A 25,314-nucleotide genomic window follows, 5' to 3' on the forward strand; every position below is an offset into this window, starting at 1 on the left:
ATGCAACTGCCCACAATTTAATGGAGTCAAAGTCCAAGCATTTAGAGGTACAACAAACATTATATTATACAGTAATTGTGTAAAATACATACAACTACACCTAAAGTTACAAGGGGTGCAAAAATCAAATATTACATAATTATCTATTATAGCCACACTTGATCATACTAGGGCATACACTGCCTAAGAGTGAGCCTCTTCTGAAAATTACAATTGTTTTCTTTAAATGGTAGGATTTTATATATTCAGTCACAAACTAAATGTCAAAGACAAGACTTCTCTGGTCATTAGCTACACAGAAGATAAATAAGCACAGATTCATGTGTTTGAATTCCTAGGGCCTTTCATAAATAAACTCCTACATGCTTACATCTACTGAAATTATAAGGTGCATTCTGAGGCAATTCAAACATTGAGACATGAGACCACAAAATGAAGTGAAGCAGCTCTACCCACAGAAACTGAACTGTGAATAAGGTACCTGTGATACGTGTGTGTGGGCAAAACTTGGAGCAGGTTACCAAATAATGAAATGCTGTTAAAAATTTTTTAAGTTACTAAATAAAGAATTTTCTTTCTTTACAGCAGACATCCTTCATTTCAAACAGAATTCCATTATTCAGGTTTCCCTGTGCACCAAAATGCCAGGTACAGAAAATTCTACTCAATAAATTTCTAAATTAAAAAAAAAAAGATTGTTATATGACAAATCAGAGAAAAACTAAAATGAAAAAAAAAGGTAATCAAATAAGGGAATTAGACTTAAGAGAGGATACCAAGTTCTTTGATTGCCAGAGTAAGGGCTAACTACAGTCTATGATTTAAAGAAAATAAGTTCTTTCTTTCTGTTATTATGAATTCCCCAACAAAGTAAAGTCTCATTAGTACATATAAAAAATTCCCAGAAAGCTTTGTTGCAAAAGCACTACTTGTTCTCCAACTTTCTTTCTCAAGACATTTGGGTGTGTGATGCAGAGCCCAGCACTGGGGAAGGGTCCCTCAGCCTTACAGTTCTGGAGACTTCAGCAGACCTTGATCAAAGAGGCATGACTGTTGAGGAAGCCACACATACAAAACCCTCCAGAGCAGACTGATGCCAGCACACTGGGTGCTTTCAGTCAGTGTGGTAGAATAAGGTGCTATATTTTGATGATAAGGTTCCTTCAGTGGGAACCTCAAGGGGCAAATGTTTTTGTTCCCTTTTCAGATCATGAATTTTTGTGCTGGAAGAAACCTCAGAGGTCATCTGGTACAACCCTGTCACTCTGTAAAGGAAGAACCTGAGGTCCAGAGCAGATCAGAGACTCTCATGGTCACTCAACTCACAAGCAGCACAGCTTGCAACTAAGATACCAGGCTCCAAATCCCTGTCCAATTCTATTCCAAGTAAATACTCTCTGCCTCTTCTTCACGCACCCCAAAGGCAGGTGGTTCTGCCCAAATCCTTGACTGGACTTCCTCTTATCCTGTCATCCGTGAAGATGGTTAAATTCTTCTGCCCCCCATAAATGTGGCTTTTTATTAGATCACTTATATTCTCTCCCCCCGCTCTCTCTTAGTCTCCTCCTTTTCTATGAGCCCTCCCGCCCACTCCCACCCCAAGCATGATAGGAAAAGTAACAGGAATTATATTTCATAGAAGAGTTCCTAATTAGTAGAGCCTCCTCAAATATTCCACATATTTAACTTACAAATACTAAATTGTGTTCTTACTTTAATGGAGGGGGAACATGACATCGTTTTAGAAAACTCTGAAAAACTAGAAACAGTTAATGACTTAATTACAACAAACGCTTTCATTTATAAACATTACAATCTCTATTCCCTAACCCTTAAGAATGCCATCAGTAATGGCCATTCATTCTACAGAAATATCCTTAGCGGAAAGAAATGTTTAACAAATTCTTGGGTAAAATAAACAAATGTCCAGGGAAGTAATTTTTATTTCACACATTAACTTCATTTGAATAGTTATTTTTTCTTCGGAGTATAGTAAAATAAGAAATTAGATATTTTCTTTTTAGTTTAACCAAATATTTATAAAATCTCACCTCTAATTCCTCAGCCTGTTCTGTGTTATCTTCTTCTGAGCCACTGGTTTTAGGTAAGTAAGTCATTTTTAATCTCAGATAACCTTTAACTCTTGATTTGTGACTGTAGAAAACAAAATAATTCACAAAATTTTAATACTAAGAAGAAAAGCACTCATTTAATAAGAGTTTACTGAACATCTACTAGCTAGTAGAGGAGATTCAAAGACAAGTTCCAGTGCAGAAGATATTTAGGAAAAGGAATAGATGGTGGAGAAAAAGGAACATCCATAAATAAATAATTGTTATGAGATAAATAAGGAACTATGGAAGTTTAAGTGAAAGATCAGAGAGAATTTGAAAGAAAAGTTGGCATTTGAGTTGGGGCTAGAAGACTGGGGAGGATTTTGATCTGTGGCAGTGAAGGGAAAGGCATATGAGTAGAGAAGAGAGCAAAAACAAGGAAATAGATGGGAAACCTGGGGTGCAGTTAAGGAAATGGCAGTAGCTGAGATTGGCTGAATTACAGGATACATAAAGGGAGTGGAAATGGTCCAGCTGATGAGATCCGTGTGAAATAAGAGAACTTTTAGATTTTATTTTGCATAGAATTTTGGGAATAGGGAAAGTCATCCTCAGAGATGTGCTTTAGGGATAATAATCTAGCCATGTTGTATAAGATGACAGAAAAGTGGAGAGCAAGGATGGATAACTGCCTGAAACCTAGTGTCTTTGACAGCTGTTTGAATCTGTCATACGTTAATTTACCTCATCTGTTTTCATATTGTATCTTGTATCACCTCTTTGAATAATGAGTTGTCTAAGTTAAGGGCTGCTGCCCAGTGTAGTAACATTTAAGGATTTTAAAACCTGTCTTTCTTAAGCTTCTAACTGAAGACCTAACTTTGTCTATTGCCCCCACCAAATCTAGCATCCTGTTTACTTAAGAAATCCTTGCTTGTCCTTGCTTTCTGTATAGGTTTTTTGGGTATTTTTTTATAGATTTCAGTTATGTAATATGACATAAAAGTCCTAATCTTTTATTCTGTCTTCAAGAGATACTCCCCTACCCCACCCCACCCCCAATGCCTCCCTTAAGCTTTTTAGTTGTTCTTCTCTACACAGTTCTCATGGATTTGGAAAGTGTACCTTCGCTGAGTGGTCAATAAAACCCCTGATGCTTATTTCCCAGGCCACTAACGTGACTCGTGTCTCCATAGCTAAGGGGATGTGAACACTCTGACTTGTTATAAAAGATGGATACAGAAAACTTACTCAGATAATATTTTATAGGAGAGTTTCTCCACAATGATAAGTTTTATTGTTTTTCCAACTAGATAATATGGGTTTGGGCTTAGTGATGCTTAAAAAAAATCTAAGAATGTAGTTGGATAAAGCTCTTTCTGCACTTGCAGTAATACCCAGTGCAGACAGAAGATGTAAGTATTTTGAAGATAAAGATACCAGAAAGCATTTGACAAATTGAAAAGCAGGTTACTAGAGCAACCAAATAAGAGAAGAAAGAAATATGTAGTTATTCTTGATATACAGATGTCACAATCAGTCCAAAATTAAAGGAAGAAAAGAGACTTATATTGCAAGACTTCTAGAGAAATTAAATATGTGGTTTCTCTTATCGACGGTAAATATGAACACAGAAAGCACTGTCCCCTTTATTTTAATAATTTATATTACAATGAATACTTAAAAATTTTGATTAAAAATATAAAATATTTTTATCAAAAATTTTACTAAGTTCCCATACTATATTTTTCAATTGCATTTTCTAGTTTTAAAAACAAAACATATAGTGTTGTTTTCACAGATTTCCTTCCTCTGCTTTACTCTGCCCTTTCTGACAGTAAAGCCACATATACCTCTTCACTAGATTTTACTTGATTCTGTGGTTCAGAATATCAAAAGGAGTTTTATTAACAGCTTAAACTTAAAAATTTTGACAAAAATCAAGTAATTCAGTTTAGGAAAATGGAATTATAAACAGGCTATTGGGTTGTAAATTATAGTCTTTGCTCATGTTATTTTCACTAAATATTTGAGTTTTCTGAAATATCTTTTTTAAAATGAAAGTATACTAAATGTAGTTATATATCTCTGAAAATGGTTTTGTGTGTATCAAGTTGGATTTTTTTTTGGCTGTGCTATACAGCTTGCAGGATCTTACTTCATGGACCAGGGACTGAACCAGGGCCACGGCAGTGAAAGTGCTGAGTCCCAACCACTGGACCACCAGGGAATTCCCTGGATGTTTTTTTTACATGAATTGATGTTTGTGATTTTTTTAAAGCGCAGTATGACAAAATTACTTATACTGTAAGATATAAAATACATATAAACTAATGACAAATTTCATTCTCATAGTATGATAAACATAAGGGAGACAAGTCTTTCCCAAAGGGGTATGATCACTTTTCCGTATTTTCAGAATTTTTGCACTGTGCATATATTACTTTTTAATCAGAAATAGCAATAAAGCTTCTAAAAACTAATATTTATATGTAGCTTATTTACAAAGGTTGAAACTGAATTTCTAAAGAGGCTACTGTAAGGTATAAAGAGATTTAAAAAATTTTTCATGTTATTATTTTATATTTACTGACCTTCTTGGGTGAAGAACAAAATCCTTAAATGTATATGGTCTCTCCATTCTTGGATTTTCTGTCTAGAATAAAACAGTGGGTTTTCAAGATACATCTATAACACCAAAAAAGTATACTTTTCAAGAATATTCATTAACTATGACCTAAGGCATAATTGAAGTTAGAGGTGAGAAAAAAGTAGCTTTAGCTTATTAAACGGGAACAGTTGGTAATCTGACAGCACTTTCACTTTCCTGCACTGTAGGAATTGCACCTGGCATCACAACTCAGTATAAAACTAGCTGAGCAGGTGTGTCGTGAAGACAAAGGGAGGGTAAAAGTGGAAAAACAGTAGAGAATGGTTAGTATGCTTGAGCCCCAAAGAAATATGGAATATGTACAATGTCAGCAGGCTGGCGTGATTAGATCATAGAGACAGGTCTAGGAGAACAAAAAGTAAGCAGCTTGGAAAATAAGACTGGATTAAATTCATTATCAAAAGCTTGCAATGTCTAAAGACTACAGAGAGACAATAAACATCTGAAAAGCCTGATAAAGAAGTATTACTTCTCTTTCTTATCAAGTTCAGCAGCCCTTTGTTTTTATTGTCCTTTACTTCTCTGCTGCACTTTGCATTGTTAACTACCCATTCAGTCTTGAAACTCTTAAATTCTCATGACATCATTTTACTTCGTTCTTTTCCGATTTCTCCTGGTCTGTCTTCTCTTTCTCCTCTGACAGACCCACGCTGATGAACGTTCAATGTTTTCGCCTTAAATGCTCTCATCCCTCTCGTTTGGACAGCCCATTCTTCTCAGAGATTCTGCGGTTACCTTAACAATGATAGCTCTCAATCCTTCCAGAACCTTTTCCCTACACAACTTATTTTTATATCTCTGTCAGCTGCCCACTTTAAGCTTTCATTTTTCTTGTTTACTACTGATATGCAATATGGCCAAAAATAAATTTATCATATCTCAAAAAAAAATGGCTTTCCTCCTATGTTTTCTACTTGAGATACCACACTTATCTTGCAAGTTCAACTTGTATTATCTTTACTTTTTGCTTAATTTTATTTTTTTCAACTGGAGCTCCATGTTAAAAACCTGATCCAGTAATGTTATGTTATGAAATGTTTCCTGCATCTGTCTGTTTTCTTCTGTTGCTATATGCTTGGTCCAGGTTCAGTTTCATGCCCATATTGTTGTAATTGATCTTAGTTTCTTTTTGTGAGACTAAGCTCTCCCCATTCTAGTTATTCAGTAGAATATTTCCAAATTGATCTTCCTCAAACAATGCTTTCATGATGTCAACCAACTTCAGTGGCTCTCTATTTCTTACTGGGGTTCATGTAAGGGAATTTTGAAAATAAAATGGAAAACTGAGATGAGTTTTCAGAAAATAATATGCTCAAGAAATAATAGCAGTATACACTTTACAGTTCAAATATTTACATTTACTATATTGTGTATCTGTAAGTATTTATTAAAATAAAAAGAATAAACATAAAAAGTAAAATCATGGACATCTATACTAACCGGTAATGGATAAAGAGGAACATCCACTTGACCTAGGAAATCATCTCTTGTCTACAAAAGAAAGAAGAAAAAATGACATTAGTAATATGCTTGATGTTTTTGGAAAACTTTGATGAGCTATTGTCATCATTCACAAAAATACATCGAAGTTTTTTTTTTGTTTGTTTAACCCTATGAAATATCAATGAAAAAATCAATGGAAAATAAAAGGTAATATGCTACAACTTCTGGTAATGGCAGAATAGAGTATATTAGATTGATCCTTCTGAAGATAATAACTATATACTCTGAAAATATATCAAAACAACTATTTGAAAGCACCATAGAGTGACCAAAAGCAAGCAGAAATTGGAAGGGAGTCAATCCTTGAAAGAATGAACTGTACTAGGTAGGATTCCTGTTCATATGGCTTTTCACCTGGTAGTACTCCACAGTTCATATGGTGGAATGATTGGAACTCAAAGAGAAATCTTACATCTTACTCATTTGAGGAGTCCAAAGACTTACTTTGAAGTCAACAGTCTAACTGGAAAGTGAGGGGGACAACCCCTGAAAGGAAGAAGCCACAAGAGTCCCTTCAAATCTACGTATAAACTCTACCCAAATTCCTAGCTGATCCCTGAACTGCATATGTGAAAGGCAACAGCTGGAAGGTTGAAAGGACTCAGCACAGATTTCACAGTTGATGTTCACCTAAGAGGAGCTAGCATTTAGAGTTCAGCTAAGTTAATAACCTGCTAGAACAAAAATCAACACTCTTTAGGGAAAGATAACAAAACTCATTGTATCCATCATGTGCCACACACACTGTCCAATATACATTAAAAATTACTAAACATGCAAAGAAATAGACAAATGTGACCCAGTAGCAAGAAAAAAGGTAATTAATAGAAACTGACCACAAGATAAGCCAGATCTTGGAATTAGCAGACAGGAAAATGAAAGTAGCTATTATAAAGATGTTCAAGGATATAAAATGGAAAATAAGGTCATAATAAATGAATGGATGGGGAATCTCAGCAGTGAAATGGAAACTATAATAGGGAATTAAATGTATATTTTGAAATATATATAGAACTGAAAAACAGAATATCTGAATTAAAGATCAGTGGATCCGCTTAACATATGATTGAAAATAACTAGAGAAAAGTTCTGTGAACCTGAAGATATATCAAAAGAATTTATATAATATGAAAAATAAAGAGGACTTGTGGTAAAATATCAAGCAGTATAATATATGTGTAAGTGAAGTTCCAGAAAGATAGAAGGGGAAGGAAGAGAAAAGAGAAAGAGAGAGAGAGAGAGAGAGAAAAGAGAAAAATATTTAAAGAATAAAATCACCAGCTTCCCCAAATGTTAACATCTTACATAACCATAGCACAATGATCAAAACTAGGCGAAATATTTTTAGAGGAAATATTAACACTTTTATTTATTCATTCTTTTATTCTTAAGCTTTTTTAATTGTTAAAAAAAACCCTATACACGTGACAGTAAATATCTGTCACCCATAATCTTTATCAATTTAAAGTAAGCTTATGAAAACCTTGACCCTGCAATCACAGTTCCCGAAGGGCACAGAGTTAACTGTTAAGTAACTTCTCTGAGATTTTTTTCCAGCATGCATCCACCCACATACTTAAATTTTTTTTTAATCGAGGTATAACTGACATACAATATTACATTAGTTTCAGATGTACAACATAATGATTCAATATTTGGATATATTGCAAAATAATCACCATAATAAAACTAGTTAACATTGGGTAACTTACATGGTTACAGAATTTTTGTTTCCTGTGATGAGAACTTTTAAGATTTACTCTCTCAGCAACTTTCAAGTATGTTATACAGTATTATTAGCTGTAGTCACCAGGCTGTAATTATGTCCTCATGACTTATTTATTTTAAAACTGTAAGTTTGTATCTTTTGACTCCCTTCACTCATTTACCCCACTCCTCATCCCCTGCCTCTCTGACAACAAACAATCTGTTCTGTATGAGCTTGGGTTTTGTTTGTTTTGTTTTTAGATTCCACATATAAGTGACAGCATACATTATTTGTCTTTCTTTGATTTATTTCACTTAGCATAATGCCCTCAAGGTCCATCCATGTTGTTGCAAATGGCAAGACTTCATTCTTGTTTTTATGGTTAATATTCCATTGTATGTGTGTGTATATATACATATACACCTATTGATGGACACGTAGGTTGTTTCCATAGCTTGGCTATTGTAAATAATGCTGCAATGAACATGAGAGTGCATGTATCTTTTCAAGTTAGTGTTTTTGTTTTCTTTTGATAAATACCCCAAAGTAGAATTGCTGGATCATATGGTAGTTCTATTTTTAATTTTTTGAGGAAGCGCCATACTGTTTTCCATAGTGGCTGCACCAACTTAGATTCCTACCAATAGTGGATAAGGGTTCCTTCTCTCTACATCCTTGCCAGCACTTGTTATTGTCTTTTTGAAAATAGCCATTCTGACAGGTGTGAGATGATAGCTCATTGTGCTTTTGATTTGCATTTTCCTTATTAGTCATAATGAACATCACTTCATGTGTCTGTTGGCCATCTGTATGTCCTCGTTGGAAAAATGTCTATTTATATCCTCTGTCCATTTTTTAACTGGATTGTTTGGTTTTTTTTGCTATTGAGTTGTATAAAAAACCAGGAATAACATTAACTAATCTATGGACCTTACTCAAATTTCACCAACTGTCCTACTAATTTTGGTCCAGGGTTCATTTTAGGATCATACACTGCGTTTAATTGTCATGTCTCCTTAGTTTCTTTGAATCTGGAAAGTACCTCAGTCTCTTTGTCTTTCATAATATTGAACATTTTAAAAGCATACTGGCTAGTTATAGGATATCCCTCAGTTTGGGTTTGTGTATTATTTCCTCATGGCTGAATTTAGGTTATGCATTTTTTTGCAAGAATACTATAAAAGTGATGTTGGTGTGCTTCTCAATGCATCATATCAGCAGGCAATAAACCCTGAATCTTATACATTATGGACAGTTAAGGACCATTAAATATTTGAGTAAAGTCTTTAACATGAGAAACAGAGACCTAATCCAAAAAAACAAACAGCAAGAAGGGAGTCAGACGAATAGGAATCAAGTCAGACAGCAGGAGAAATACTTGAGAAAAACAGTAATTAATATTCTCAGAGGTAAGAGATAAACATCTATCAAACAGAATAGGAGGGTATAAAAAAAGCAATTAAAGAACAAGAAAGAACTCTTGGGAATTAAAAATATAACTGAAATAAAAAGTTTAAGATAGAATTAGAAAATAGAGTTAAAGAAATTTCTCAGAAAGTAGAACTAAAGACAAAAGAAAAGACTGTAGGATTCCCAAAATAAAGAAATTACAGGATAAATTTTAAAAGTCAACATTTAAGCAGCAGGCATTCCAGAAAGAAAAACAAAAAGGGAAGGAATTATCAAAGAAGCATTTTAAGAAACTTTCCCTAAACTCAAGAAAATGAATTTTGAGAGTGGAAGGCCTCACTGAGTTTTAGGTAAAATACTTGAAGAAAAGACCCACAGAAAGGCACAATACTGTGACATTTCGAAGCACCAGAGATAAAGAAATTCTAAGAGCTCTGAGAGATACAAAACAGATCATACCCCAAACTGAAAGACAAGAGAATAATGATTGCAAAACTGTGAGAGAAAAATATATCCTACATAGAATTTTCAATAATGAAGGCAGAATAAAGACATTGGTGTTCTTCTAAGGTAATGGAGGATATATTTCACCAAAATGAGGGAGAACAACATGGTAAGGGAAAGATGCAGGGGAGTCAAGACAGGAGAGAAGAAAGGAGGATTCCCTAGAATTATGGGGAAGGGAACTGTCAGAATGACAGTAGTGTAAGACCTACAAAACAACCAGTGCATACTGGAGTGGGAGGATGGAGAGTTATAAGAGGGATGCTTCCACAGGAATAGGAATAATCATAGCCAACTAACAGGGTTTTGTGAGAATTAAATGAAATAATAAACATAAAGTACATTGCATAATACCTAGCAAGCAATAAGTTTTCAATAAATGTTAGCTGTTATATTTGAAATGCTAGATTTTATAATGAAACCCCTGCTCCCTTTTCCCATGGACCAGTCTTTGGACAGGTCAAACAGGTACATACAATAAAAGGAGCATGGCTGGAGACTGAAGCCTAGCAAATTAGCTTAGTTTAGGGCCATATTCCTATTCCAGAACATGAGTTGATGATAATTTTTTGAAATGGACAAGTTAGCTTTAATTATATCCTCAAGGCTATGCTGTGGCATGTTTATTTCTGTTTTTATGGCAAGTAGATGTTATACTCCATAACTTTGATCTTTAAGAAGATAAATAACAAAGTAAAATACAACAAAATACAGTTAAATCTCAATCAAGATGACAGAGGGATAAAATATTTTGGTTAACTGAATTATCTAATTAACTTAGGTTTAGACTTAACCAGATAAAGAAATAAAACACTTTTGAGGGGTTTAGTCTTACTGAATAGCCTTGCCCTCAGTAAACGGAATTCAGTGAACATCTATCTGTTTGATGATTCATGATTTTTCAGCGCTTCAAAAACATGGCTGTGGTCCATTATCACTAGAGGAACACAAGTAGAGAACAGGGTTTCTTAACTTGGGCATTGTTGACAATATAAGCCAGGTAATTTTTTTGTTGTGGGGCTGCCCATGTACTGAAGGATGTTTAGCAGCATCCTGGGCCTCTACCCATTAGATGCCAGCGGTACTCCTCCACCAGTTGTAACAACGGAAAATATCTCCTGGCATTGCCAAATTTCCTCTGGGTGGCAAAATTGTCCCTGGTTGAGAACCACTGCTAAAGAGTGTAGAAAACAGAATGTGTCAACCAATGAGTAAAAGACACCCCACTTTGAAAATAACAGCTTTACTCAGATATAATTCACATACTATACAATTCAGCCACTTAAAGTGTATAATCAATTTTGGAACATTTTCAACACCCCCAAAAGAAAATCCATATCTATCAGCAGTCACTCCTCATGTCCCCCCTCTTTCCTTAGCCCTAGGCAACCACCAATTTACTTTATATCTCTATTGCTTTACTTATTCTGGACATTTCACATAAATGAAGTCATATAATATGTGGTCCTTTATGACCAGCTTCTTTCACTTATAAGAAACATTTTCAAGGTTCATTCATGTTGTAGCACGTATCAGTACTTTATTCCTTGTTTTTACTGCTGAATATTATGTTATGTGGATATACCATATTATTTATAGATTTATCTGTTGATTGACATTTGGGTTGTTCCCATTTTTCTGGCAATTATAAATAAGGCTGCTATAAACATTCGAATACAAGTTTTTGTACTGACACATGTTCTCATCTCTCTTGGGTATATACTTAGGAGTGGAATTTCTGGGTAATATGGTAACTCTGTATAATCTTTTAAGGGACTGCAGACTTTCCAAAGCCGCTGCACCATTTTATATTCCCACCAGCACTGTAAGAGGGTTTTAGTTTCTCTATATCCTTGTCAACACTTATTATTACCTATCTTTTTTATATAGCCCTCCTAGTGGGTGTGAAGTGATGTCTCATTATGCTTTTGTTTGCCTTTTCCTGAGGCAATGATACTGAGCATCTTTTCATGTGTTATTGTGCTCCTTATTTCTTAAAACCTTTTAACTTACAAATCTTTCCTAGAGATTCAGTCTCTATTACAGAGGCAGTGCCTGTTCACTGTGGGGCAGAAAGAAAACATCTTATGCCATATTCCTTTTTCATTGATTGTACTCTGTGAACAAGAGCATAGAGCAAAAATTCCACATACTGAAACTTCCCTTGTCTCAAGTAATTCTGGTATATAAAAATGTATTTTAGAAAGTTCTTGCTACACATCTTCCTTCTTTAAAAGAAGTGATCTAAAATGAGCTTCTTAACGTCTACTTTAAATTAAACGATCCCAAAGAACTATATTTCTCATATTAGAAGAATGAACAAATTTTCCAACCTAAAAATCTATATGCATGGTCTGAGGTGATGGAGAATACAAAACTGGGAACTATCCTGGAAAGTCTGGGACATATGGTTACTATAAATAGAGGACAATTAGAGGTTCTTTTTTCCATTTACAAAGAAAAGGTAATACTTTAAAATTCATCCCTATGAAGGCAAGTCAGTCTGTGATGTTCAATAATGTTTCCCTAGCCAACCGATTATTCCAAACTCTGAACATCAAGCATTTCCTTGTAAGAATTAATTTCCTATATTTGAACTGTATACAGCTTCATAAAGCAAATTTGCATTTGGTAAAATAGAAGTAATTTAAGAATGCCTGAAAATCTGAGAAAGAATTTAGAACAGAAGGTGATTTTAAACACGACCATTTAGGGGACAGTTTAGTCATTTTATAGTACTTTTTCCAATATTCTAAAGATATGAATTTCTGTTTCTTAAACCAATTTTTAGAATATTAAAAGAGAAAAATCCAAATTGCTGTTTTTGCAAAACTTCAATTAGAACCATACATGGCTCTAAGTTTAGCAGGACAAGCTGTTATTAACTTTGATAAGGCTGCATAGTGATTGAATGTTCCGCTTCAAAAGAACCCAGTGTTGGACTTCCCTGGTGGCTCAGTGGTTAAGAATCTGCCTGCCAATGCAGGGGTACGGGTTCGAGTCGTGGTCCGGGAAGATCCCACATGCTGTGGAGCGACTCAGCCTGTGCTCTAGAGCCCACAAGACACAACTCCTGAGCCCGCGCGGCACAACTACTGAAGCCCAGGAGCCTAGAGCCTGTGCTCCTCAACAAGAGAAGCCACCGCAATGAGAAGCCCGCGCACCGCAAGAAAGAGTAGCCCCCACTCGCGGCAAGTAAAGAAAGCCCACGCGCAGCAACGAAGACCCAATGCAGCCAAAAATAAATAAATAAATAAATTTATAAAAAATAAATAAAATAAAAGAACCCAATGTTACAGAAAAATCAGAATTTTAAAAACAGGTATGTTAAAGTGTCATAGCTTTGAAGAATACTTGGCTTTAAAAAAAGTTTCTACTAAATCTGAGTTACAGATAATTTCCCAGGGTAAATCTACTGTATAGAGCAAAATATTAAAGGAAGAATCACTTCCTCATAACCAGAGCCAAACAACACAGCCAAAGTTTTCTGCTGTAATATCCAACTTTTCATTTCAATCACACATTCTAATCAGTAAAAACGAACTTTATACCTGGACATTAAATATAACATAGTTTCATTTTTCAGACTTAGCTATCAGCACTTTTCTAATCAGGATGATTTTTCAAGGTAATTTTAAAACAATAGTAACACATACACAGGATACAAAATTAAAAGAAAAAAGATTCCTAGGATCCATCTATCTAACTCTATACTCTGTCCTCCCAAGAGAAAATAGCTGTTATTTTTTTGTGTTTGGTGTGTCTGAAACCATTCAGAGTTTTCTCTGATACACTCTTATGCATCTTGGTTTTTTCTTGTCAATATCTCTAGGACCTTGTCCAATATCGGTCCACAAAGTGATGCTTTACCTATTCGATGCGGATATAGTATATGCCATTGTACGGAATGCTGAAATTTAATTAGTTCAGATATTTAGGTTGTTTCTAATCTTTTGCCCATTACAAGCAATGCCTCAATGAATAAAGTTGTATTTATCATTTTGCATATATACCCGATAATTTTTATTTTGTTTAATAATAAATACTACACTAAACTAATCCGAACTAATCTGAAATGGAAGCAGATCTCAACGACTGACTGTATGTTACAGAAGGAAATAGTGTCCTGAGTAAACCGAAAACCATATGTAAGTTTTCAAAGATAAGATCAAGATAAAAGATTCAAGATCAAGAAGTTTGCATTTAAATGAATATCTTGCTCAATAACTACTGTCTTCACACAGCTGCTTTCAAATTTTCTATGTGCAAATGTCATGATTCTTCTGTAGAGATCACTAATAGTCTAAAAAAAATTAACTGGGACAGGCAGTTAAAAAGAAACAATAAATTCATAGCTATAAAATGTTCAAGTCATGATTGATTATATTATTTAAATTAAGTCAACAGAGCAAGAGATATTTCAGAGATCATAAAAGATAAGCGTTAAAATCTCTGAAGCTGAGACACTAAAAGTGAAATTATCTAAAAACCTCTTTGTATAAATAGGTAGAATTTAAACTCTCATTCTGCTATTTATGTTGAGGATAAATGTTTTCTTGATTTAAACACATGAAAAGTAAATATTTTGACATAGAGGATATTAACACATGTGAATCTCTGAGAAAAATAAGCAGAACTTTTATGAATGGGCCCATTTATAGTATTTTTTTAAAAACAAGAAACCATATATTTCCTGCTTTCAAAATTTTATAAAAACTATTATTTTTAATGAATATCTTTACTCTCAAAATCCATACTACATGGATTTACACCACATCTTAAATATTATAATTAAAAAGGATTATGAAAATGACTCTAACTTCAGCTTAACTATTTTCTAACACATGCAAATCTTATTAAGTAAAACTGCTTTTTCCTTAGCTTTTTACAGAGCTTCTACCTTCCTACTTACATACTGACTCACTGTATACTGTGACCTGCTTATTTTACACATTTTTCTGGAAGTTCAAGATTTATTGATTCAATCTTTTTTAGTATGTTGCAGGGAAAATGGTGTTAGCTAAAAAAACAGTATACTCTGATCTATGCTATAAAATCACATTGCTATGGAGACTGGATATCTTTGCTTAAAGCAAACACTCACCGCCCCAAGCTCGTGATTTGCTCTGCTTGCCAGCCTGTCTGGTAGATTTAACTATAACACACAAACTGTACTTGTTCTTCGGCAATAGCTTCATACTGCTTGAAAATTTCAGTACATGAATTCTGCAGCCTTTAGCAACTCTCACATTTTTAAAGGGATTTTAACCTAATAGATGGGGGTAGGAAGGGAATCAGGAGAAATCACTGTATAAATCAGTTTCACTTTGAATTCTCCTCCTCTGAATTTCAGTTTCTTTGGAGGTCTCTATTTTATAATCATCACAGACTTGTGAAAGCTGAAGATTTACCTTGACATGTTCCTCTATCTTTACATCCTTTAAAGTGTAGTTTGTAATTTATTATGAGGATTTTCAAATAGAAAACATTTAAAAAATATGGTACAGAAGAGAAGGAATATAAAGCAGGAGTAATGGGAATCAGGTTGTGTTATATCAAACATGAATAGGATTTTATAATTATTTTCAAAATTAAAATTTAATATATCCAACCTACTTTTATAAGCAATTTATATTGTACGTCCCTAAACTAGAGGACTATAGAAGGAGAGAAGAAAGTTTTGCATTTATTACAATTTTCCTCCCCTCCTCAAAAAAAGTGAGGGGCTCATCAATTTTTCCCATTGTTTTGAATTTGCATTTCTAAACAAAGGAAAATAATAAGAGGACTAAATATATAAAGTTATAACTAGGAAATACCCACAGCTAGACAACTGATAAAAGGGATAGGATCTTCTTTTCAGAGAGAAAATATATTCACTCTTGATTAAAAATAGACACAGAGATTCACTCTTCTGAGCTCCAATAAATTATGATACTACTTTTTTCTTTCTAGGAATGTCTGCCAAACTACCAGGGAAAGAAAAAAGGGCAAACTTTTGAAAAGACGGAAGCTAATATTCTCTGGAGAACTGTACCTGTAGTCTAAATGAGAAACTAGCAGATGGCTGCCAGTGTTGAGATAGATAGTGACTCTAATGCTAAGAAACCAAAGAGCCGTGTAAATCTCAGATATTTAATTTAAAAATAAGTTAAATGTGAGAAGGTGAACTAACATTATCACTTTAAAATGGATCAATGAGGGCTTCCCTGGTGGCGCAGTGGTTGAGAGTCCGCCTGCCCATGCAGGGGACGCGGGTTCGTGCCCCGGTCCGGGAAGATCCCACATGCCGCGGAGCGGCTGGGCCCGTGAGCCATGGCCGCTCAGCCTGTGCGTCCGGAGCCTGTGCTCCGCAACGGAAGAGGCCACAACAGTGAGAGGCCCGCGCACCGCAAAAAAAAAAAAAAAAAAAAAAAATCAATGAAAGCTGTGGCAGTTGAGGAAGCAGCTGAGATGCTTCAGAGTTTCGAAAGCTTCAGGTTGAGTTAGTGTCTATTCGAGTGGTTTTCAGACTTCAGCGTCTGTCAGAATCACCTGGAGGGCTTTTTAAAGCCAGATCACTGCCCTTCCCCTCCACTCCCAGGTGATACTTAGGCAGCTGATCCAGTAGTCACACCTAGAGAACCACATCTCTATTCAGTTCAATTTCTGGAGAAAACCAGGACGAGTAAACAATGATTGATAACAGTTGAAGATGAATGAGCAGGGCATCTAAATTTATCTGTTTTTATCCTACTTCCAAACAGATTTGGTAATTTTAAGATAACACACAATGTAAATAGCACTTAAAGATAACACAGAACAGCATCCCTCTAAAAGAAGCAAAAGGAGTCAGGGGTCTATGTATTTGCATTTCTTTTCTGCTAAAATGTACAAATAAAAACATCTTTTCTAATTATGAGAATCCTCTTTCAAAATCTTTGAAGGCTTGCTATTACATAAATATCATTTCCCAAGTGTGTTCTGAGGAATAATGGATCTGCTGGATACTAAAAGAGTTCAAAGGTGGTCACATAATTGGGAAGCATTTGGTTAAACAAAGTTCAAAAGTTTATTTCCTGTAGGATTTTAGGAACTTTACTAGTATGCACTGTGACATCCCAAGAAATATATAGCATGTGGCATTATACAAATTTATTAGTCAATGGGATGGGTTTTATATGAGGTATCTTACAAACTGGTGAGGAACACGCTGAAAAACATGGGTCCAGGGACTTCCCTGGTGGTCCAGTCGTTAAGACTGCACTTCCACTGCAGGGGGCACAGGTTCAATCCCTGGTGGGGGAAGTGCCACATGCTGCGAGGTGAGGCCAAAAAAAAAAAAAAAGGAAAAAAAAATATCGGTCCAGAGGAAACAATATAAACTCCTTAGCGTGGGATTCTAGGTCCTCTACTTTTTTTTTTTAATGAAGATCATTTATTATAAAACCACTGACACTTTCCTTAAAAGGCTGAGCTTGCAATCACTTGAATGCGACAGAAGTAAGAACAGTTGCCCCCACATTCATCCTCATCCGCATCTTTCATGTCACAAACAAAACTGGATGGAGCCTTAGCCTCCTGACCTCCAGATTAGCGCTCCCTCAAGTAACGCCATCCCCGTGCTGAGGTCAGCCACAAGCACTCATCTGGATTAGGAATTCCAGACGGGCCCCAGCCTTAGATCCTCTATTTTGTTTTTCCAATCTACCTTGCAGCCTTATCTACTGATGTTAATACAAGACTCTCAATAGAGTTTCATGCCTGTGCTGAACAAATCCAGTATTTTGCCCTCTCAAACTCCCTTCGACTTCCTGGAAAATTTCTCTCTCTGCTTGTTTAAATCCTATCTCCTGATGAGGCCCAGTTCAATGCCATTTAAAAAAAAATTTTTTTAAATTTTCTATTGGAGTATAGTTGATTAACAATGTTGTGTTAGTTTCAGGTGTACTGCGGAGTGATTCAGTTATACATATACACGTATCTATTCTTTTTCAAATTCTTTTCCCATTTGGGTTATTACAGAATACTGAGCAGAGTCCTGTGCTGTACAGTAGGTCCTTGTTGGTTATATATTTTAAATATAGCAGTGTATACATGTCAATTCCGAAAATCTTTTTTTTTTTAATTTTATTTATTTATTTATTTATTTATTTATTTATTTATTTATTTATTTATTTATTTATTTATTTATTTATTTATTTATTTATTTATTTATTTATTTATTTATTTATTTATTTATTTATTTATTTATTTATTTATTTATTTATTTATTTATTTATTTATTTATTTATTTATTTATTTATTTATTTATTTATTTATTTATTTATTTATTTATTTATTTATTTATTTATTTATTTATTTATTTATTTATTTATTTATTTATTTATTTATTTATTTATTTATTTATTTATTTATTTATTTATTTATTTTTGGCTGTGTTGGGTCTTCGTTTCTGTGCGAGGGCTTTCTCTAGTTGCGGCGAGCGGGGGCCACTATGGAGTGTACAGTCCTGCATGGTTGACAAACATGCACATATAATTAAAGCATGCATAAAAATTGTAAAGGATGGGCTTCCCTGGTGGTGCAGTGGTTGAGAGTCCACCTGCCGATGCAGGGGATGTGGGTTCGTGCCCCGGTCCGGGAGGATCCCACATGCCGTGGAGCGGCTGGTCCTATGAACCATGGCCGCTGGGCCTGCGCGTCCTGAGCCTGTGCTCCTCAATGGGAGAGACTGCGACAGTGAGAGGCCCGCATAACGCAAAAAAAAAAAAAAAATTGTAAAGGAAAAGTACAGAATTCTATGGATGTGTATATAGGAGAGGGATTAAGGAAAACTTTTATTCTTTGTTATATCCCAATGTGCATTTCCTTTATAGGTATTTAATACTTAGAGATAAATTCTAAATTATTAGATAGTTCTAAAAATGGAAATGGGCCAGACTTACTAGAAAATTATATCATCTTTATGTCAATTAATTCCTCCTTTGTAAAAAACTATTTAAAAACAAAAACAAAACTATTTAGACCCAAGGAAGTACTCTATGATGTGCAGAGAACTTACCAGGAAGAAAACAGTAATAATTCCAGAATTATTAAACCAAATCAGCAATGTGACAGGAAATGTGACAATACCAAAGGAAGATAGTATCAGATTTCCCTTGCTTGTTCAGGAAATAGACTCAAGTCCTGCTTGCCCAGTTCAAGAGGGTCATTATATTGAACAGTGTTGGAGAAATAATCAAAAGGGTTACACGACCTGTTCCACTTCCAGTAATCTGACTGCCTTCTTCAACCTGGACTTGAACTTAACTACCAATGTCATAACTTGGTAATGTCTAGGCTCTAGTCTGGTTTATTGATTCCCTGCCCATGTTTCTCACTGCTTTGACTATGGCTTATGTTCCTGGATCATTTTCTGACTTTTCTGCCCCAGGGACTGAACTGTGTTTTCTTCCAGTTGTGAGAGGTTGTCTTCCTTACGAAGAGGTGGTGCAACCTCTTCCCTACACTTGTCCCCAGCCTTCCCCATCTGTTCCTGACCTTTTTTCCCCTCTAGTGACCAGAAGCTACTCTCCCATCCTTGGCATATGGAATCCACCACTTGGAATCTGCACAGCTGGTAAAGTTTGTCAGACAGTATATTAGGCTTGAATCTCTATTACCCAAGTCCCACAAGAGTACAACCATGATCTCCAATGGCTAGTACCTTCAAATTAAAGAAATACATCCACGAGAGGTGAAATCCACAACTTATGGAAACTTAGATTCAGATAAAACTACCCCACTTAGTAGTTTAAATATAATCTAAGAATGTTTAAACAGTGTTTAAAAGGAAGGTTAAAATAATTCCTAAGTTTTGCCATATGATGCAGGGCCTACAATGCCTTGCACATGGTTAAGAAGTCATTATTTAGCTCATTGTTAGGTTAACTGCTCCAGCTTCCAATTTAATCATCCTTAAAGGTAACTGAATCTGAAATTTATAAGCCACTGAACTTCATGTTAAATATTTTTCTTCAGTGTACTAAACACCAGCTAGTACTTAGTAAGTCTGGAGAACATTGTTGACAATTCAAAATTTATCAAAGTTTTCGGTCTACAGATTAGGTCTTTTTTTAAAATAAGCTGCTTTATTATCTTTTTAATTAATTAATTAATTAATTAGGCTGCTCTGGGTCTTATTTGAGGCACATGGGATCATCGTTGCCACGTGTGGGATCTTCTTTGCAGCATGCCAACTCTTAGCTGCAGCATGAGGGATCTAGTTCCCTGACCAGAGATCGAACCCGGGCCCCCTGCACTGGGAGCATGGAGTCTTAGCCACTTGACCACCAGGGAAGTCCCAGTCTACAGACTACTTCAATGAGGTGATCCTCCTGCAAACTCCCTTGATTCATGGGCAAACAGCCTTGAAGTTACAGTCACTTCAACTCTCCTTAAGTTCAAACCATTATACACATATATATGTTATTTTACTGCCTTGCTAAGACTGGCCTACCAAAAGTTGGGATGATGTCTTCCATTCTTTTGTATTTCACAACAAAATACATTTAAACAGCAAAATCTGCTCATTGGAGTTTCAATAGCATTTTCCCTAATCAACAACAAATAGTATTAAGCACAAACAATGCACAGTGACTGGCAAATACTTTCAAAGATTTATTGTCAGTAAAATGAGCACATTTGGACAAGACCTGAAGGGACTGGCCAAAGAATACGTCTCAACAACAACAAAAAAATTAATTATCAAACGACTCCCAAAAAGGTTTTTCCTCTTCTTTTTCTTCTTCTTTTTTTTGGGGGGTGGGGTGGTAAACCTTGGTACAAGACTACTTATAGAGTGATAGGATGAAATGTTTTCTCTAACAATTTTCACTTTTTGAAATGAATAATCCTTTCTAAGTTTTTTTTTAATTCAGAAGTAGAAACTGATTATTCTTATAATTTGATTACCTAATTATCTGATCAAGTGTAACTTCAGCTGATCTATAAATAGTTTTTAAAGTTTCTCCCAGAATTGAAAGCTCATATAATGTTTATTGAAGAATATAATGTATCAGTGAAAATGGGGAGGGGGGGAAGGATGTGGGTTACTGTTGTTTAAGAAAATAAGAACTCAATGGAGTTCTTTAAAACCAAATCTTTTGGGACTTCCCTGGTAGCACAGTGATTAAGAATCTGCCTGCCAATGCAGGGGACATGGGTTCAAGCCCTAGTCTGGGAAGATCCCACATGCCATGGAGCAACTAAGCCCGTGCGCCACAAATACTGAGCCTGCTCTCTAGAGCCCGTGAGCCACAAGTACTGAAGCGCGTGCGCCTAGAGCCTGTGCTCTGCAACAAGAGAAGCCACTGCAACGAGAAGCCCGCACGCCGCAACGAAGAGTAGCCCCTGCTCGCTGCAACTAGAGAAAGCCTACATGCAGCAACGAAGACCCAATGCAGCCAAATATAAATAAATAAATTTATAAAAGCAAACAAACAAAAAAACACAACCAAATCTTTCTTGCTTAAACAGCAGGCAGGTACCAGTGCAGAAAAATAAGGCCACTGGGATGTGGTTCTACTCCACCCACATCAGCTACCAAGCACTGTAGCTTTAGGCGCCTTCCTCAATACACTGGAGCACTGTCAAAGTTATAAGGGTATCAATGGCTTGTTGCTCAAAATGTAATGTTCCAGAGGGACCCTGTCCAACAGAACTTTCTGCAATAAGAGAAATATTCTATATCTATGCTGTCTAATGCAGTAGTCATTGATTACATGTGGGTATTGAATACTTGAAATGTGTCTAGTGCAAATGAGGTTCAGAATTTTAAATCTGATTTCATTTAAATTAATTTAAATATCACTAGCCATATGTAGTTACTGTATTGAACAGTGAAGTTCTAGAAAAATTTTCAATAAAACAGTACTTTCTGGTTTTATGACTGATTTTTAGTTCTTGCTCTGGTATTCATAAGTATGCCCAGAGTTGACTGATTCCCCCACCATACTGTATTTGGAATTAGGACTCTTTTTTTTTTTTTTTTAAATTACATTGGCTCATACCTAAGGCAAGGTTGAGTTAAGCTTTTTAAGTATGCTCCTGAGAAAGAAGTCACCCAGGAAAAACTGCAGCCCAGTGGGATGCACTAGTACCCCAAAGTGACAATGCCTGCCTGAAAATATAGTAGCAATGACTACAGGACTAGCAAGCATTTGTTTAAGACTGCATGGGAGCCATCTCTTGGGAACTCCAGTCATACTGAAGAATACTTCATAGCTGCCTGGAATCTTTTCTGGGCAGAAGAGAATGGGTAACTCATTGAAACTTGGGTTATAAACATTATTTTGTCTCCACTGGTACCCTCTGTCTGATGAAGCTTGGGAAGATTCAGCTTATATGTATTGAATAAAGAGATATGACTGGCTTCCATCAGTATAACATATTTCAGCAGTTTTATCACCTGTCTGATAAAATTTTAAAGTGACAATCCAGGATGATATCCAAATTAATTTTAGAAAGTTAACAGTAATCCTAAGAGTCAAATACATACTTTTCTTAAGCGAAAGGGAAGAAGCTATAAGATGGACACCAGATGAACAAAACTGAATTGCTTCCATGAATCATATAAAATTCAGTTTAAATGAATTTCCTAAAGAGAGTAACAAGATAAATGTGAAATTACAAGAGCTGAGTTACTTAGCTTTTACCTTATCGATAACTGCCAACCAAATATTTTAATATAAAGATAAATGGGAATCCTGCAGCCTGTGGAAAAAAAACCACATTCACAGAAAGATAGACAAGATTAAAAGGCAGAGGACTATGTACCAGAAAAAGGAACAAGATAAAACCCCAGAAAAACAACTAAATGAAGTGGAGATAGGAAAGTTTCCAGAAAAAGAATTCAGAAAAATGATAGTGAAGATGATCCAGGACCTCGGAAAAAGAATGGAGGCAAAGATCGAGAAGATGCAAGAAATGTTTAACAAAGATTTAGAAGAATTAAAGAACAAACAAACAGACGAACAACACGATAACTGAAATGAAAAATACACTACAAGGAATCAATAGCAGAATAACTGAGGCAGAAGAATGGATAAGGGAACGGGAAGACAGAATGGTGGAATTCACTGCTGCAGAACAGAAAAGAAAAAAGAATGAAAAAAAATGAAGTCAGACTAAGAGACCTCAGGGACAACATAAAACGCAACAACACTCGCATTATAGGGGCCCCAGAAGAGGAGACAGAAGAAGGACCAAGAAAATATTTGAAGAGATTATAGTTGAAAACTTCCCTAACATGGGAAAGAAATAGCCACCCAAGTCCAGGAAGCACAGCGAGTCCCATACAGGATAAACCCAAGGAGAAACACGTCGAAACACATAATAATCAAATTGGCAAAAATTAAAGAAAAAGAAAAATTATTAACAGCAGCAAGGGAAAAATGACAAATAACATACAAGGGAACTCCCATAGGGTTAACAGCTGATTTCTCAGCAGAAACTCTACAAGCCAGAAGGGAGTGGCGTGATATACTTAAAGCGATGAAAGGGAAGAACCTGCAACCAAGATTACTCTACCCAGCAAGGATGTCATTCAGATTCGATGGAGAAATCAAAAGCTTTACAGACAGGCAAAAGCTAAGAGAATTCAGCACCACAAAACCAGCTCTACAACAAATGCTGAAGGAACTTCTCTAAGTGGGAAACACAAGAGACATTCAGACTGAAAGTGAGGGGATGGAAAAAGATATTCCATGCAAATGGAAATCATAAGAAAGCTGGAGTAGCTATACTCATATCAGATAAAATAGACTCTAAAATAAAGAATGTTACAAGAGGCAAGGAAGGACACTATATAATGATCAAAGGATCAATCCAAGAAGAAGATATAACAATGATAAATATATATGCACCCAACATAGGAGCACCTCAATACATAATGCAACTGCTAGCAGCTATAAAAGAGGAAATGGACAGTAACACAATCATAGTGGGGGACTTTAACACCTCACTTACACCAATGGACAGATCATCCAAAATGAAAATAAAAAAAGAAACACAAGCTTTAAATGACACAATAGACCAGATAGATTTAATTGATATTTATAGGACATTCCACCCAAAACAGCAGATTACACTTTCTTCTCAAGTGCACACGGAATATTCTCCAGGATAGATCACATCTTGGGTCACAAATCAAGCCTCAGTAAATTTAAGAAAATTGAAATCATATCAACCATCTTTTCTGACCACAATACTAGGAGATTAGAAATGACACAAGGGAAAAAAACTTAAATAACACAAACACATGGAGGCTAAACAATACGTTACTAATTAAGCAAGAGATCACTGAAGAAATCAAAGAGGAAATCAAAAAATACCTAGAGACAAATGACAATGAAAACACGATGATCCAAAACCTATGGGATGCAGCAAAAGCAGTTCTAAGAGGGAAGTTTATAGCTATACAAGACTACCTCAAGAAACAAGAAAAATCTCAAGTAAACAATCTAAACTTACAACTAAAGGAACTAGAGAAAGAAGACAAACAAAACCCAAAGTTAGCAGAAGGAAAGAAATCAAAAAGCTCAGAGCAGAAATAAATGAAATAGAAACAAAGAAAACAATAGCAAAATTCTATGAGGCCACCATCACCCTGATACCAAAACCAGACAAAGACACTACAAAAAAAGAAAATTACAGACCAATATCACTGATGAATATAGATGCAAAAATCCTCAACAACATGCTAGCAAACAGAATCCAAGAACACATTAAAAGGATCATACACTGTGATCAGTGGGATTTATCCCAGGGATGCAAGGTTTCTTTAATATACGAAAATCAATCAATGTGATACACCATATTAACAAATTGAAGAACAAAAACCATATGATCATGTCAATAGATTCAGAAAAGCTTTTTTTTTTTTTTTTGTGGTATGCGGGCCTCCCCTTGTAGTGGCCTCTCCCATTGCGGAGCACAGGCTCCGGACGCGCAGGCTCAGCGGCCATAGCCCATGGGCCCAGAAGCTCCGCAGCATGTGGGATCCTCCCAGACCGGGGCGCGAACTCGGTTCCCCTGCATCGGCAGGCGGACGCGCAACCACTGCGCCACCAGGGAAGCCACCAGAAAAGCTTTTGACAAAATTCAACACCCATTTATGATAAAACCTCTCCAGAAAGTGGGCATAGGGGGAACCTACCTCAACATAATAAAGGCCAGAGACAACAAACCCACAGCAAACATCATTCTCAATGGTGAAAAACTGAAAGCATTTCCTCTAAGATTAGGAACGAGACAAGGTTGTCCACTCTCACCACTATTATTCAACATAGTTTTGGAAGACCTAGCCATGACAATCAGAGAAGAAAAAGAAATAAAAGGAATAGAAATTGGAAAAGAAGAAGTGAAACTGTCACTGTTTGCAGGTGACATGATACTATACATAGAGAATCCTAAAAATGCCACCAGAAAACTACTAGAGCTAA

At 35.6% G+C, this 25,314-nt stretch overlaps 1 protein-coding gene across 6 annotated transcripts in view; it reads right to left on the bottom strand.

Moving 5' to 3' along the window:
- Positions 1 to 25,314, bottom strand: part of NEDD4 (NEDD4 E3 ubiquitin protein ligase) — a 162,926-nt gene that overhangs the window by 47,340 nt on the left and 90,272 nt on the right. For 5 of the 6 annotated variants that reach the window (XR_003681642.2, XM_024128794.3, XM_055087965.1 and 2 more), the window contains 3 exons: positions 6,166 to 6,216; positions 4,649 to 4,710; positions 2,052 to 2,154 (listed from right to left, as the gene is read on the bottom strand). Coding sequence is in view for 5 of the 6 variants with exons in the window: in XM_024128794.3 (XP_023984562.1) it covers positions 2,052 to 2,154; positions 4,649 to 4,710; positions 6,166 to 6,216 (216 nt within the window). In the remaining variant the exon portion in view is untranslated. Of the gene's footprint in view, positions 1 to 2,051; positions 2,155 to 4,648; positions 4,711 to 6,165; positions 6,217 to 10,685; positions 10,747 to 25,314 lie in introns of those variants that run through there. The other variant, XM_055087966.1, reaches the window with a different exon arrangement.

The sequence above is a fragment of the Physeter macrocephalus genome, chromosome 11, assembly GCF_002837175.3.
Source record: "Physeter macrocephalus isolate SW-GA chromosome 11, ASM283717v5, whole genome shotgun sequence".
Taxonomy (NCBI): domain Eukaryota; kingdom Metazoa; phylum Chordata; class Mammalia; order Artiodactyla; family Physeteridae; genus Physeter; species Physeter macrocephalus.